This window comes from Pinus tabuliformis, chromosome 8, assembly GCF_031772625.1.
Source record: "Pinus tabuliformis cultivar Carrire ecotype Pingquan chromosome 8, CPIR1, whole genome shotgun sequence".
Taxonomy (NCBI): domain Eukaryota; kingdom Viridiplantae; phylum Streptophyta; class Pinopsida; order Pinales; family Pinaceae; genus Pinus; species Pinus tabuliformis.
Window position 1 is genome coordinate 1,488,308,492 of NC_142294.1, and position 17,733 is coordinate 1,488,326,224.

Genomic DNA, 17,733 nt, shown 5'->3' on the forward strand with positions numbered 1-17,733 from the left:
TAATAGAGTAATCTAATAATATTATAAATATGTATATATAAAATAAATTAATCTAAATTAATAGTAAGTAATCCAATTTATTAAATCCAAATATTAGAGTAGTTAAATATTAGGGAAATATATAAATAGTGGGTTATATAATTTTATTAAAAAGGTAAAGGGACAGCTTATACTCTTAAGATTCTAAAAATATATTAAGATAAAATAGTTAAAAATAAATTAATTTTAATTCAATAGTTATCTATGAAAGTTAGTTAAATATATAAATATTAGAATAATTTAAAGGTTAAAAAGAAAATGCTAATATTTAAAATTAAAGGTTTATTTAAGGGTTAAAATAATCAAAGATTAATTTCAAGCTTATTTTCTTTAAGTTATTAGCATGAATAAGAGCTACTACAAGAACTCCAAGGAACAAAGGCCCCAAGGAACAGGAAACTAGGGGAAAAAATCTTAAAAGACAACAGGAAAAAACAAAACAAAGGGAAGGGAAGGCAAGAAGACCATGACTAGGAGGAGAGGGCTGGGACCCAGCAACTACTGATCCTCCAGCCATCCTCTCTATTGAGATTATTCGGCCTTTTTTCAATCTCAAGCGCTTCCCTAAATTTTCGGTGATGGAAATGGGACACTCTAGCAATCACACTAGCCTCCTCGATGCAAACATGATGATTGGTTTTCTCAACATGCTCTGCTAAAGCAAAAGACTTGGCTCTCCATTCGTAAGTCTCTCAGATCTGTGAAGGATCCCATCAACCCCAAGGACATGAAGGGGGTTTATATCATTCCTTGTTCATGTGGGACCCCCTATATTGGTGACACTGGTCACTCCATTAATCAAAGGATTAGTGAGCACGCCGCTAACCTTAAGCATAGGAGAGCCAAGTCTTCTGCTTTAGCAGAGCATATTGAGAAAACCAATCATCATGTCTGCATCGAGGAGGCTAATGTGATTGCTAGTGTCCCATTTCCATCCCCGAAAATTTAGGGAAGCGCTTGAGATTGAAAAAGTCCGAACAATCTCAATAGAGAGGATGGCTGGAGGATTAGTAGTCGCTGGGTCCCAACCCTCTCCTCCTAGTCATGATCTTCTTGCCTTCCCTTCCCTTTGTTTTGTTTTTTCCTATTGTCTTTTAAGATTTTTTCCCCTAGTTTCCTGTTCCTTGGGGCCTTTGTTCCTTGGAGTTCTTGTAGTAGCTCTTATTCATGCTAATAACTTAAAGAAAATAAGCTTGAAATTAATCTTTGATTATTTTAACCCTTAGATAAACCTTTAATTTTAAATATTAGCATTTTCTTTTTAAACCTTAAATTATTCTAATATTTATATATTTAACTAACTTTCATAGATAACTATTGAATTAAAATTAATTTACTTTTAACTATTTTATCTTAATATATTTTTAAATCTTAAGAGTATACGCTGTCCCTTTACTTTTTAATAAAATTATATAACCCACTATTTATATATTTCCCTAATATTTAACTACTCTAAAATTATATAACCCACTATTTATATATTTCCCTAATATTTAACTACTCTAATATTTGGATTTAATAACTTGGATTACTTACTATTAATTTAGATTCCCTAATATTTAACTACTCTAATATTTGGATTTAATAACTTGGATTACTTACTATTAATTTAGATTAGTTTATTTTATATATATATATATTTATAATATCATTAGATTACTCTATTATCATAACCATAAATTACCCTATTATTTATATATATTTGTTGAACTTCTATAAATAACTATTATTTAATATTAATTTAGTTCTTAATTGATTTAATATTTATTTATTTATTAATATATGGAACAGCCCTTTTGACTTATGTTTGAATCTAGATATTTAGGTATATTTATATATTTAATAATTTTTTAACTGACTGACTATTAATGTATATTAGTTTTGGTTATAATTTATTTTCTAATATATATTTATAATTATAAATGGACCATTTACCTTTGTTCTAATAAGAATCTAACGAACCAAGGTTACTTTTTAATTAAATAATGGTTATAACCCTAATCCGGTCCTAACTAATCCAGTCACATCAAGTTGTTGTCAATATAGCCGTTGGAGTTTCTGCTCTATCTATTTAACATGCAAAGCCTAATCTGCTCATTCAACTTGTCCTAACAATGAACCACACTAGTTGGTTCAAAACGCATCGACAAATGAAATATCTTGTGATTTACGCCGAAAAATCTTTCATAAAGTTAATATGGATCACAGAAGCCTCAATTCAACAACTTTGTCCTTTTTGTTTAACAACTTTGTCCTTTTGTCTTCTTTCCTTGGAGGGCCTTCAAAGGTAGTTGGATACTTTTTCCAATTTCCTAAGCCAATGATGGTCAACCTCAATAAAACTACAATTATGATTTTCAACACTTTCAAAAACTTCTAAAAAAAATTAACTTCCAGAAGGGCAACATTCACATGCCCTCATTGCACCCAAAGGCTCCCTTTCCAACCTCAATGCTACAATAGGTATGTTTCCTTTCCCTCGCTCAAGTGCCAGTGTTGCCACTTGTATTTTCAAGGCATCCCTATGAAGATGTACCTTTTGACACCATCATTAACCCCACATTTCCTTATAGAGCCAAGGTTTGGGAACCACCTTGCCCTTTGTAGATTGGGCACATGTTGACAAGGCAATGTCCATCACAATCCAATATATGATCTAGCTAAAAAAAGGTGGTTGTTGAGACATTGTCGAACTTGGATTTGGGGCCAACCTCAAGGCTAGAAAAAATATTCAAATATTTTTTTTTTCACAAAATCTGTTTGTCTAGTTCATTGACATTTCTATAGAGCATCTCCCTCACTGAGTTACTCTTTGGATACTCGTGGTTATCTCCTTCCACACTAAAAGATAGATCAACAAAGCAGTTAAGGATGACATCTATCAAAGTATACATTCAAAGCACCTAGGCCTCCACCCCCTTCGTTAAACTTTACATCATGATTAAAATACGCACTCAATTAATGAAACACGCTTCTCACATGACATGATAGAAATTTCACCATTTTTCGAACAAGCAGCATTTTGAAGAAGCTCATGTTTCCAATTAAAATGTTTGGCAAACATAAATAAATGTTACTTCTCACAAGACATGCTACATTACACTCATGTTTCCAATTAAAATGTTTGGCAAGCATAAATAAATGTTACTTCTCACCAAACATGCTACATTACACTCATGTTTCCAATTAAAATGTTTGGCAAGCATACATAAATGTTACTTCTCACCAGACATGCTACATTACACTTATCACTAGAGATTTCTCCATTTTCAAGTACACAATATTTTGAAATAACATATTTTCCCACCTAGTTTAATGACATCATTTTTGTAATTGTTATCTTGAAATATTCTTAATGAAATGCACAAACACACCAATGTAAATTAAACATAACCATCTTTGTACTACTTAATTGGATGACATCGACAAATTGTAATTGTTACTACCGTAATTCTTCTCCCTATTCAGCTTAACAATGATATTGGCAAATCGTTAATTCATTGTTAAAAGTACAACTAATCAATGCAACCAAAGTGGTTGATGTACACTTCTTTTATAATAGATACTATAAGTACATATACAGTATCTTGTTACACACAAATCAATCACATCAGCTAACACTCTAACATGTTATTTAGCTAATTAACAAAAACACATTTCCTTTGGTAGTGCGTTTACAATGTGCAGAAGCATATTCACCAATAAGCATATCATCAATGGGATTTACAATGTGAGAATATTTATATTAAACAGATCACAAACATAATAAGATACTTTGAGCTAATGCTATACATATACTGAAACATATCTAGTAATTATTTGTTTATACATAAATCATTGAAATAGCCTGTGCATTGAACAAGGTCTCTGGTTTGGCAGGTGGCAAGCTGTGGCAAGCTTTTGCCTAGCCACCGATTAAGCCCCACTTTACCATACCGGAGAAGTGTGCAAATACACCAGTTAGGAGAAATCTGGATTCCCAACAATATTCACTAGGAACGAAAGGTGCATGTATGTTTCATCCACAAAACTCAAAAATAAGACCCAAGTATTCACTTGAAGTCGTTGCTTTTATAAAGATGTCAAAGCAAGTCTTTGCTTCGATAAAGATGTTTTTTGTGTAGAATGAGGCTTCGAAACGACTCTACCATTTGATAAAGATGTATTGGTTCCCCAGTCTTATGGAAACCCCAGCAGTCAGCAGATGATTCTTATCGTTTATAAGAATAGAGCTGCATCAAAGTTAACAACCCAAAAGCTTGGCTCCTTTACTATGTTAAAAAATTCAACCCAGATGCACTGCTCACAAAAAAAAAACATTCATACATCCACGAGAGGACATCTATGCATTATTTTTTTGAATAACTTCATTGTTGCAACTCTGGTTGCAATGGCTGCTTTCTTTGGCAGCTGCAATAACTTTGTTAATCCTTTCATCAAGTAGAAGCACTTCAAATACTTTGCTTCCTGAATACAACAAGAACCATAGAAAAATTCATGTGTATTACTAAATTGTTAAGAAACCTCTTTTATAAAATAAAAAAAAGGAATTTAATCATCAAACATTAATCACAAAATGTCATTAGCAAGCAAATACATGCAAAGCATTTTAAAAAAGATCACATTTGAAGACAAATTTGACCCCACACATACATTACCGAACATGCATTTTGCTAGTATCTATCTTGATTGAACATTTCCATGCATCCACCACAGGCAAGAATTTCATATGGCTCACACCCATGGTTAATCATGTGCACCAAGGGTCTGTAGTACACCACAATACCAATGCTCATTCTCACCACTCCATGTTAAATGTATACACTCAAATACCTCTTTCTTTACCTTCATGCCATACACCTTTATACCATAGTAGAAAGATTCGGCCATATTGACCTTTTCTCTACAGAAATTCAGCACTAGTACAAAATTAAACGAATCTTTCCATACATCACGAATACCATATAAGCAACTTACTTTTGACTGATTGCATCTGATAACATAATCATGATCCAGATGGACTCGTAAACCCAAAAATAAACAACCAAAAACCTCAAGAATATTTAAAAATATATTGACTACATGTATAATTATAAATTCATGGCAAAAATTTTAAGGAAATTATTTTTTCTGATTCCTCTTAGATTTGGAATAAAATGCAAAACTTTCTTATCTATGAAATGTATACTTTTGTATTAGAGCCACTGGATTTTTGGTTACATGTATTATTTTCATGTTCCAATTCCAATTGATATATGAATGTTGCTACTAGCTACTGTGCTTTCTACCAATGCCGGCAAAGTTCTGCATTATAAACCATGGATTCTCTGCAAAATTCTCCCCTACACAGGTTCCTCCATTTTGGTATCCAGAATAGCCTTCTTTACTACATTCAAGGAAGATTAAAATTTACAACTCAAGTTTTACAATCAGGTACCTTCATTAAAGAAAAAAAAAAAAAAAAAACGTCGGTCTTTCCGTACATCTAACAAAAGCATTGACAGACCATAGAGTATCATTAACAAAAAAATTTAAGGGACTTGTGACTGAGATCCAATTTTGAGGACTCTAGTCGCTTGAAGTCTAAACGGTAGCTTAAACTAATGCACTTGGTCAACGACAAAACAAAAGACACTACAACATCGCTTTATCAATTCATACACACAACTAAAATTGCAAATGCCAAACATAAAACAGTTGGGCATTGGAAAGCATAGATTGGATCTAAAAGAGTGTAGAGTAACAAGATTCCAGTTCTTAAAATGCACACAAGGTAAATTTCAAAAGGTCAAAAGATATTAAAATAGATGACAAAACTTAAAAAATAAGGCTAGCACATGTTGTCTTGGTCAAATACAGCTAACGTTCATGTCACTTTGAAGAAAATGGCTAGAAAAATGATTGGTCTGCTCAATGGTATACATCATAAAGTTGTATACCATCATCTAGAAACTGACTCAGGGGAATGACATTCATGTTCTCTATTTTAACATATTTTCTTAAAACTCAATTGATCTTTGGATAATACTGATGGGAAGCCTACTTTAACTACATGTAAAACACTCCAGAAAAGGCAATTGGAAGAATTAATCCAACTGATCATCAAACCAGAAAAGGATAAATTTCTATACCAAGAAAGGTCCACTCAAAGGATTTCTCTTAATTCTTCTCCTGTGTTTCTTATGACGCAAGAATGCAAATGCAACCAATAGCTTGACCCATGAAAAAACCAGGCAGCTCCACACTAGCCCAGCTCAAACTCCTAAGTAGCATAATGGAAGGGATCCTAAACCTAAGCCAAAATTGGTGAAAGCAATTTTCAATGAAATAATAATTAAGTCAAAAAGACAGGCACAGAAGGAATAGAACATGAGACTTGAACGAGATCATGTGATGACTAGTGGAATACAAATTTTGGTTTTTCATTGTCCTCATGAAATACCAAGATGTGAGGGACCAAAACCACCTCCAGGGGCAAAAGCAAGCACTGGAACCTGTAACTGCTTGGTTTTTTGTAGTTGTGTATCTGCATATCTGATCTCCACTCGAAGCATTATGCGGTTTTCGAGTTGTCTTAAGTGGTTGTTCCTTCCTCAATGGAAGAGGAGCTGTCAATACAGGATTTGATAGTGGGCAAGCATAAAAGCAAATTGGGTATCCATATTATTAGTTAGAGACTGTGCATGGTTTTAATGCGATTCACCATGGTAGGATGGTGGTTTTGGCTACTCCAAGATTGTAAAACCCTCTAAACGACACTTTCTGTTTTCTCTGATACTCCCCTCTTTTAAATGCATTCATCCTTGCAATAATCAGAAAAGAATCACCCCATTGCCCAAGCATTTACTTTCATCCACATCAGGTAACGAGAACCGTCCAACATTGTAAGCCCTGAAAAACACATCACCTACAACCAAGGTAGATTGCTTGATCGAAAAAACTAGTTGCTATTGGATTTCGCACTGCAAGTTCTGATAGGCTGAACTGATCGTATGTTAATGACAAGGTATGTGGCCTCAATACACCATCGCTTCGCAACTTCAAACAATATAGCAATATAAAAATGTATGTCACCAATCCTATAATTTACACAAGCCTTACAGTGCTAAGAGAGTATACTACCATGAATTTCAAAATCGTTGGCTATTTCTCCATATAAGTAAACAACTTACCTAGTGGTAGCCTTAGCCCTGCTTTAGGAACACCACTAGAAATTGAAGCAGGGTCCCCAGTTATAGGTAGCTGCTTTGGAACACCAACTGTAGTTTGTAACCAACGATGGGCTCACAATGAGAAGAACCAAGTTCAGAGATGAAATAAAAGGTTGAGAAGCTTTGCATCAGTACTCCATACACTCGACATATAAAGAAAATTATAAAAAACAGCCAAAATAGTTGCCTCGCAGTCACGCAGATCTAAATCAGCTACATCTTGAACTATTGACTGGCAATTTGGTAGACGTTGTATAACATCCCAAGCATCAAGGGCAATGACTTCCAGGTGGCCCTTCCTATATTCAATATGTTTTAGAATTGATCATACAAAATCATGGCTCAACATTGAGCTCTAACATAATCAATGTTTCTTCATTACTTGGAAAGTAACAAGCAAATAAATATCTAACAGCTACACATATATAATAAGAAACATGAACCAGGCAAGTTCCACATTTATAAAAAGTTATCCTTACTGCAAAATCAGACTTACCTAAGCCAATAAAATTACAAGTAGGAGCTTCATCAAAAGCTCCATCAAGCATACGATCTGGACCTATTTGTGGTAGCATCATGGCATTCTCATGGGGATCATTGGTGAGCTTGAGCACGATTGTTTCTTTCACCTTTCTCTTATCCACTGCCCCCAACTCGTACATATGGCGAAGACACTTGGAACTCCGATATGAGATTCTTCACCTTGAGAAAGAATTGGGAAGGCATATGGTACCGAAGGAAGCCCTGCATCTCCTTCTCCAGCTGGTGGATTCAAAAGCGTATCTGAGATTCCGGAACATATTAGAACGGCTTGTTTCCCACACTAATTTTTGCTTTTGTCATAGCTGTGAAAAACTCGTAGTTAAAAAAGTAAAATTAGCAATTCCATAATACAGAATAAAATTTTAACGCAAAGATCATTTACCTGGGAATCATTCCCATAGTGAAATCATTTACATGGAAAAATTCAAAAGAAATAAAATAAATTAACACGTAAACTTTAACCTGCATGTAAATAATAAACTAAAATATTCTTACAAGTCAACTGGATCTAGTTTGGGTAAACTTTAATCTACATGTAAATAATAAACAAATATATTTTTACAAGTCATGTGGGTTTAAATTGGGTAATTTGGAAGAATATTTGTTATCTTCCTAGCCCAGATTTAATTTCTGCATCGTAATGAGTATAAGTATATTGTTACAATAGTTTTGAACTCTATATTGGTATATTGTTACAATAGTTTTGAACTCTATATTGACAAAAGTCTTGAGCTTTCACAACAACTGGGTTACCCTGATTATCATCCTTGAAATGAGAAGAACGCCCAGCAAATTTCCCCAGAATATAAATTTCATGAAAAAAATATTATATAATCCAACAAAACTTTAAACAAATTTTTGCTAAGTTGCTTTCTTCTAAATCCATTCCCTACGATAAATATTATATAAGAACCGCAAAACAAACTCCCACAATCTTTATGGTTGAAAGGTGAAAAGGCAAAACTAAAGAAGTCCACATCGTTAGACTTGTATCCAAGCTAACTGCTGAATCTATTTATTAAATCCAAGACCAATCTGATAAGAAAACACCAACGATCTATATGGTTGAAAGATAACCGGTAAAACTAAAAAGATCCACATTATTCGCTTTCTTCTAATTCCCTTCCCTACAAAGAAAAATCGCGTAAGAACCACAAAACAATCTCCCACAATCTTTATGGCTGAAAGATGGAAAGTCAAAACCGAAAAAATACACCTTAACCACAAAATTATCTCCCACAATATTTATGGCCGAAAGATGAAAAGTAAAAACTGAAAAAATACACATTATTAAGCATGTACCCACGCTAAAGGATGAATCTATTTATCATGCCCGTGATCAATCTGAACAGAAAACACCCACGGTCTATGTGGTTGAAAGATGAACAGGCAAAAACTAAAAAGATCCACATCATTAGGCCTGTGACCAAGCTAATTGATGAATCTATTTATTAATATTAGTTTGACAACGAATTAGTAATTTTGGGTAAAATGTAATTAGTCAGTTTTATACTGAATTGTCAGTTATGTAACGGAGGTCGATGATATAAAACTGGTGAATGCCCATGGAATGTATATGTGTGGAGAATCATTGTTGAATAATATATTCCAATCCCTTGCCCGGTGGATGTTTCCTTGACACATTGTCAAGGCTTTACCACGTAAATCCTGTGTCTATGTGTGTGTTTAGTTTCCAGTTAGTTATGGTGTTTTCTTGATCAATATATAACTGAATGTGTGTACTTCTTTCGTATTTTTCCTTCTATTTCATCAAAGACCGTAAACGATTTGAAAAATGAAAACAAAAAGGCAAACATAAATTGATAAATCCATCTCATTACATGCAAAACAACATTATAAGTCCATTAGCAAATATTAATGTTTTTTTTCAGGTAATGAATAAGATTTACTAGCATCAATAAACCTTCACTGATCACTTCAAATATGAAGGAACAATGGCAAAGAAGGTAATATTAAATAACGAACGGTATAGCCAATGTAGACTGAAAATCTCGTATCCAAATACCAGAAAATACAAACCTTATAACAACAAAGCACAGTCACCAAATTAAGTTGAGCAAGATAACAGTGATTGATGGGTTTTTCACCTTGGATTTGAATAAGCTGCTCTATAGATTTTAACTCCATTTTCAATCCCATTTTAAAATTTCGTTGATAAAAGCTTCACGCATACGAAAGTGAATTTCTATGTTGGGCCACCAGGGCATAAGAAGCTCAAGAACAAAATTCACAAGAAAAGGATAAATGTTTTGTCAAACCTGCACACCATTGGCAAAGATTCTATCGAAATTCGTGTGATTAGTTGCAGCTCCAAATGGCTTATTACTGACCAAAGGGCTTATCATAATCATAACAGAAAATTGTTACAGGGTAAGTTGAACTCTTGAGTCTTTTTTCATCAGATGGTAGATCCTAACTTCTTATAAGGTTAGTGCAAACATGCTAAGCCACAGTGAGTTACGAGCTCAAAATCATAAACTGTTTTAAGCTCAAATATACAGCGTGTGTGGATCTGGAACTTGTGATAAACTATGCCCAGATTTAACATGGCTACACCCTTTCTTCTAGTAAGACTAAAAAAACCTAAGCTACAGATAGCAGTAGTTATGGCAAAATCCGCAAAATACTCATGTGGACCTCATCCAACCAAATAAAAGGTATACAGTACTTACCCTCCATTTTTCCGAGGCTCTCAGATGGGGTTTTCTTGGTCGGCATATTGAAAACATAGTTGCGCATCTCATCTCCGGCATCGCTGTTGTTGAATCACTAGTAAATATTAAGAGAAGAATCCACAACGGTTCTAGCAAAAAGAAGCGCGATAGACCGAAGCTGACCGCTTCTTCTTACTAGATCCGTTGTCGATCTGCTCGGAGAAAATCTGCAGTGGGACTGGATATTGAAAACATCGTTCTGCATTTCACCTTCGTCATCTCTATTGTTGAACCGATCAGAAAAGATTTCTGGTGAAACTTTCTTGGGCTGGATATCCTTTTGCTTTTCGAATTCTCCATCGCTGTTGTTGAATAGCTGTTGCTGAATCTGGTACTGAACCAAGTCGATGATCTCATTCTCCAGCTTGTGGATTTCAAAAGCATATTTGAGGTTCTGGAAAATATTAAAATAGCTGTTATCACACTTTTTAACCAACTGAACATTATTCTTGAGCTTGGGCACGATTGTTTCATTCAGCTTCCTCTCATCCATTGCCCCCAATTCGTACAGGTACAGATGGCGAAGACGCTTGAACTTTGATTTGAGATTCTTCAAATTAGGACATAATTGGGAAGGCATATGATACTCAACGAAGTCCTGGATATCCTTCTCCAGCTGGTGGATCTCAAAAGCATATCTGAGGTTCTGGAAAAAATTAAAACAGCTTGTTTTCTCACACTTTTTCACCAACTGAACATTATTATTGAGCTTGGGCACGATTGTTTCATTCACCTTCCTCTCATCCATCGCCCCCAATTCGTACAGATGGCAAAAACTCTTGAACTCTGATATGAGATTCTTCAACTTAAGAGATAATTGGGAAGGCGTCTGGTGCAGAAAGAGGCCCTGGATTTCCTTCTCCAGCGGGTGGATTTCAAAAGCATATCTGAGCTTTTGGAAAATATAAAAACGGTATGTTTTCTCAGGCTTTTTCACCAACTGAACATCATTATTGAGCTTGGGCGAGATTATTTCGCTCACCTTCCTCTCTTCCATTGCCCCCAACCCGTACAGGTGGCGAAAACTCTTGAACTCTGATATGAGATTCTTCAACTTAAGAGATAATTGAGAAGGCATCTGGTGCTCAACCAAGTCCTGGATCTCATTCTCCAGTTGCTGGATTTCAAATGCATATCTGAGGTTCTGGAAAATATTAAAATGGCTTGTTTTCACACATTTTTTCACCAACTGAACATTATTATTGAGCTTGGGCACGATTGTTTCATTCACCTTCCCCTCATCCATTACCCCCAATTCGTACAGACGGACAAGAATCTTGAACTCTGATATGAGATTCTTCAACTTAAGAGATAATTGGGAAGGCATCTGGTACTCAACTAAGTCCTGAATCTCCTTCCCCAGCTGCTGGATTTCAAAAGCATACCTGAGGTTCTGGAAAACATTAAAATAGTTTTTCTCACACTTTTTCACCAACTGAACATTATTATTATTGAGCTTGGGCACGATTGTTTCATTCACGTTCCTCTCATCCATTGCCCCCAATTCATACAGATGGAGAAGACTCTTGAACTGTGATATGAGATTCTTCAACTCAAGAGATAATTGGGAAGGTGGCTGGTACTCAAAGAAGTCCTGGATCTCCTTCTCCAGCTGTTGGATTTCAAAAGCATATCTGAGGTTCTGGAAAATATTAAAATGGCTTGTTTTCACAAACTTTTTCACCAGCTGAAAATTATTATTGAGCTTGGGCACAATTGTTTCATTCACCTTCCTCTCATCCATTGCCCCCAATTTGTACAGATCGCCAAAACTCTTGAACTCGGATATGAGATTCTTCAACTTAAGATATAATTGGGAAGGCATCTGGTAGTCAACGAAGTCCTGGATATCCTTCTCCAGCTGGTGGATTTCAAAAGCATATCTGAGATTTCGGCAAATATTAAAACAGCTTTTCTCACACTTTTTCACCAACTTAACATTAGCAATTAATTCATTCACCTTCCTCTCATCCATTGCCCCCAGTTCATACAGATGGCAAAGACTTTTGAACTCTGATATGAGATTTTTCAACTTGAGAGATAATTGGGAAGGGCTCTGGTACTCAACTAAGTCCTGAATATCCTTCTCCAGCTGCTGGATTTCAAAAGCATATCTGAGGTTCAGAAAAATACTTAAATCGCTTGTTTTTTCACACTTTTTCACCAACTGAACGCTATTGTTGAGCTTGGGCACAACTGTCTCATTCACCTTCCTGTCATCCATAACCCCCAATTTGTACAGATGGAGAAGACTCTTTACGTCTGATATGAGATTCTTCAACTTAAGAGGTAATTGGGAAGGCATCTTGTACTGAATGAAGTCCCGGATCTCCTTCTCAGGCTGGTGGATTTCAACAGCATATCTGAGGTTCTGGAAAATATTAAAACAGATTGTTTTCTCACACTTTTTCACCAGCTGAACATTATCATTGACCTTGAGCACGATTGATTCATTCCCCTCCCTCTCATCCAATGTCCCCAATTCATACAAATGGAGAAGACTCTTGAACTCTGATATGAGTTTCTTCAACTTAAGAGATAGTCCGGAAGGCATTTGGTACTGAACAAAGTCCAGGATCTCCTTCTCCAGCTGGTGGCTTTCAAAAGCATACCTGTGGTTCTGGAAAATATTAAAACAGCTTGTTTTCGCACACATTTTCACCAACAGAACATTATTATTGAGCTGGGACACGATTGTTTCATTCACCTTCCTCTCATTCATTGCCCCTAGTTCATACAGATGGCGAAGACTCTTTAACTCTGACATGAGATTCTTCAACTTAAGAGATAATTGGGAAAACATCTGGTACTCGACGAAGTCCTGGATATCCTTCTCCAGCTGGTGGATATCAAAATCATATCTGAGGTTCTGGAAAATATTAAAACAGCTTGCTTTCTCACACTTTACCGACTGAACATTATTATTGATCTCGGGCACGATTGTTTCATTCACCTTTCTATCATCCATTGCCCCCAATTCGTACAGATGGCCAAGGCTCTCGAACTCTGCAGTGAAACTTTTCAACTTAAGAGATAAATGAGAAGACATCTGGTACTGAACGAAGTCCTGGATCTCCTTCTCCAGCTGGTGGATTTCAAAAGCATATCTGAGATTCTGGCAAATATTAAAACAGCTTGTTTTCTCATGCTTTTTCACCAACTGAACATCATTATTGAGGATTTTTGCTTTTGTCATCGCTGTGTAAAAGCCATTAATAACGAACATTAGCAATCACAAAATACATAATGAATTTTTAACCTGAAAATCGTTTAGCAGGGAATATTGGTAATAATAACGAGTGAAATGTTTAACTAGACATGAAAATTTCAAAGAAATAAAACAAATCAGCATATAAATTTTAACCTACATCTAAATAAAAATATTTAGATGAAGCTTCAAACAAGCTTATTTGAGCAATTCTCCGTCTTCTAAGTCCCTTCCTTACAACAGATATCATAAAAGAACCACATAACAAACTCCCACAATCTCTATGGTTCAAACATGAAAAAGGCAAAACTAAAAGGATCTACATTATTAAGCTTGTGACAAAACTAACTGATAAACCATTTATTGAGCCCATGACCAATCTGTAAAGAAAACACCAACCACCTGTATGGTTGAAAGATGAAAATTCAATTATTAAATCTGCGACCAACCTAATTGATGAAACTATTTAATAACTTATTGAACCAGTAATCAAACTGAAAAGAAAATAAAGAGGCAAAAATAAATTAATAAATCCATCTCATTACATGCAAAACAACATTATAAGCCCATTACTTATCTAAAACCATGTTTCTGTTTTTGCAGCTAATCCTTCTTTCATGTAATGGATAAGATTGGCAACATCAAGTCCTTCTTTCATGTAATGGATAAGATTGGCAACATCAAAAGGACTTTCACTGATAACCGCAAAATATAAACAAAATTGGCAAAAGAAGTTAATGTTAAACACTGAAAGGTATAGCCAGTGTAGACAGAAAAGCTCATACCCAAATATCAAAAGTATCCACAAGAAAAAATAAAACATATAACAGCAAAGCATAGGGCACCAAATTAAGTTGAGTTATATAACAATGATTGTTGATTATTTGACCTTGGTCTTGAATTAACTTTTACATAAATGTTAATTTCATTTTAAAATTTTGTTGATGAGGCCATGGGACATAGAACAGTTGGTGACAGGGTGTTTTGTTCAGGTAACTCATGGTGAAATGGTCACTAGTTCGAAACGCTGTGGCCCGTGGGTTGGTGTGGCTTAAGCCGGACGCAATCTTCTGGTGATTTTGACAACTTGGATGCCCTTGAATCGCAGTTTCTCAAATCACAGATTAATCCTGCCAATTTTGCAAACAAACTAACCTACCTATAACAGGAAATATTTGAAAAAAAAATGTTAATGGAAATTTCAGACATGAGAAAGTGAAATGCTTTCCTGAACCACCAGGGCATAAAAAGCTCGAGGACAAAATTCTCACTCAAGAAGGGGATAAATATCTTGTCAAACTTGCAAACCAATGGCAAAAATTCTCTGGAAAGTCAATGTGGTTGGTTGCAGCTCCAAATGGCTTCTTACTTCCAACCAAAGTTTTCACATTAATGCCCCTAACCAAAATTGTAACTTACAGGTTCTTATCAGATGCTAGATCCTAACTACTCATTGGTAAACGGGCTGGGTGAAGGCGACTCTCCTTCACCACCATGAAAACATCAAAGAACTCCTTTGCCTGTTGAGCCTGGGATCTCCACACATTCCAAATGCCTCTCAGTTGGCTAGTATAACAATATGAAAATCACTTCACTGCTTTACAATCCCTCGACAATTTCCTTACACATCGCATATCATACATGCCCAGCACGCATCAATTTGTGAACTCCTCAACTCAACTAAGTTCCAGAGCTCCCTTGCTAGCCTTTGGGATGCAGAATTCATTTTTAGATAGCCCAAAACACGGTGTATTCACTCAAAATACGCCAGTAAGCTTTCCACATTCTACTTGTGAATCTGCTACTCCAGGCAGTAGCACGCCTCTAGTCTCTCTTTGTACAATTGAATTTCTCTGCTAATGATTGGTTCACACCCTTTTCCATTCGTGGGTTTCTGCCCCTTCCAAAATTTTCCACCTTCAATTATGTCTGTTGTTGTATAGCCCCGCATTTACCTTGGAGTTCAAAAAAAAATCCACGAGTCATCGTCAAATATCTAAAGTATGTTCCCAGCCATTCCTTCCATTGAATTCTGAAGCAACATTTCAGCTGCCACTCCAACTTCCACAATTATGAGTGACTGTATTAGCTACCTGGTCATTTCACAATCTGAGTTCTTGGGCAAGAAGGAAAAAGTTTACATTTGAATTCGAATTTTATGGAAAGGCTTTGGCAAGACAATTTTCACAATCCCCTCACCATTACCCACTCATAGTACTGTAAGCCCATTTTAATGTACATATGTTGATTAATTGAGATTACATATGCAATCCTCCTGGATTTATCCAATTCATCTTTGTCGCAATAGCAACACATCCATGCCGAGACAGGTATACAATGTCACTAATATAATTAATCACAATTAACTACAAATTAACCAGAGGGTCAAGATGGGGATGTTACATTGAATCACATAAATCTTACATGAAGAATAATCCACAAAACATCTAGCAAACAAAGACAAAGCACAACAGATTAAACCTGAGCGCTTATTCTTACTAGATCTGTTTTGAATCTCCTCAGAGAAAATCTGCAGTGGGGATGGGTATTGAAAACATTGTTCTGCATTCCACCTTTGTCATCACGATTGTTGAACTGCCCAAGGAAAATTTTCAATGAGGCTCTCTTGGGCTGGATATTGGAAAATGAATTAACCAATATCTAGTTGCAGCGACTTGGTTTTATCGGAGACTCTTTGCTTGTCTCCAAACTTGAAAAATCCTTGTATGGTCTCTCCTAGCGCTAGGTATGAGATGATGGATCATTTTCTTCTCTCTGGGGTTTTCTAATTGCTACTCTGACCCAAATGTTTATATTTTAGAGCAAGATGATAAATTGCTTCTCCTTGTTCTCTATGCAGATGATATTCTCACCTTGATAGATCATGTGAAGTTCGCTCTTCATCAACAATTCGACATGGCAAACTTGGGCTCCTCACTATTTTCATGGATTACAAATCACTCTATCTACATCCGGGATAGGTGTCTCACAACCCAAGTATGCTTGGATCTCTTGAGTAAATTTCACATGTTGGATTGCAAATCTACACCCACGCCATTTTTGTCAAGTGTCGAGTTGTCAACCAAGTGTTCCACTCCTTTGGTTGAGCTTACATTGTATCAACAACTTGCTGGCAGCGTTTTGCACTTGACTCATAGTGGTCCAGATATCTCCCATGCAGTTGGGTTGGCTTCTTGGCTCATGAAGGAACCACATGAGCTTCATTGAAAAGCTTCAAAGAGATTTCTTTGCTACATTAAAGGAACATACACGTGGCATTCAGTATTTTCCCGATGGTAATACAAACTTAGTGGGTTGCACTAACTCCAACTGGGCAGGTGATCTCGATGACCACAAAGTCCACCTCTGGCTGTGTCTTTCATCTTAGCTCTGATCCTACCGTTTGGTCTAGTAAAAAGCAAGCCGCCATTGTCCTTTCTTCTACAGAGGAAGAGTACCGAGGTGTTGCTAGTGCTGCCACTGAGTCTATTTGGATCCAACAAATTTTCTGTGAGTTTATTTTTCAGCAAGAGTAGCCTACTGTAGTCTAGTGCAATAATCATAGTGCTATCGATATTTCCAGGCAACCAGGAGAGCATCAATGCACCAAACATTTAGAAGTCTACATGCATTTCATCTGACAGTTGATTCATGATAGGATTATTGATTATTAGTATTGTCGCAATGAGTTGCAAATTGCTAACATCTTCCTAAACCCTTCACAGAGACTCCGTATATTCAACTTTGTACCTTGCCTGGGGTAAAGAAAGTTGTCCCTGATGGCAGGGGATATTCTCAGTCCTTCCTATTTTGTTTTAAACAATTTGCACATGGGTATCTATCATATCATGGCCTTGTAGCCAGGACCCATTTTTGAGATTTAACATCTTTTTTATACTTCCGTAAGAAACTTAGGGAGGCCATTAGAGTACATACTCAATTTAAGTCCACTTAGGTGAGATATTAAATGCCAAGTTGGTATATTTGCGAACCACCT

General features: G+C 35.8%; 1 protein-coding gene across 3 annotated transcripts in view; it reads right to left on the reverse strand.

Moving 5' to 3' along the window:
- Positions 1-3,805: 3,805 nt before the first annotated feature.
- The window catches only part of LOC149241455 (uncharacterized), a 45,997-nt gene continuing 32,069 nt past the window's right edge, over positions 3,806-17,733 (reverse strand). The window contains exons 4-7 of one of the 3 annotated variants that reach the window (XM_089373965.1): positions 10,487-13,726; positions 7,747-8,095; positions 7,212-7,549; positions 3,806-4,506 (exon numbers count right to left, since the gene is read on the reverse strand). In XM_089373965.1, coding sequence (XP_089230091.1) covers positions 10,584-13,726 — 3,143 coding nt within the window. In that variant the 3' untranslated portion in view covers positions 3,806-4,506; positions 7,212-7,549; positions 7,747-8,095; positions 10,487-10,583. The remainder of the gene's footprint in view (positions 4,507-7,211; positions 7,550-7,746; positions 8,096-10,486; positions 13,727-17,733) is intronic. The other 2 variants (XM_089373963.1, XM_089373962.1) reach the window with 2 other exon arrangements.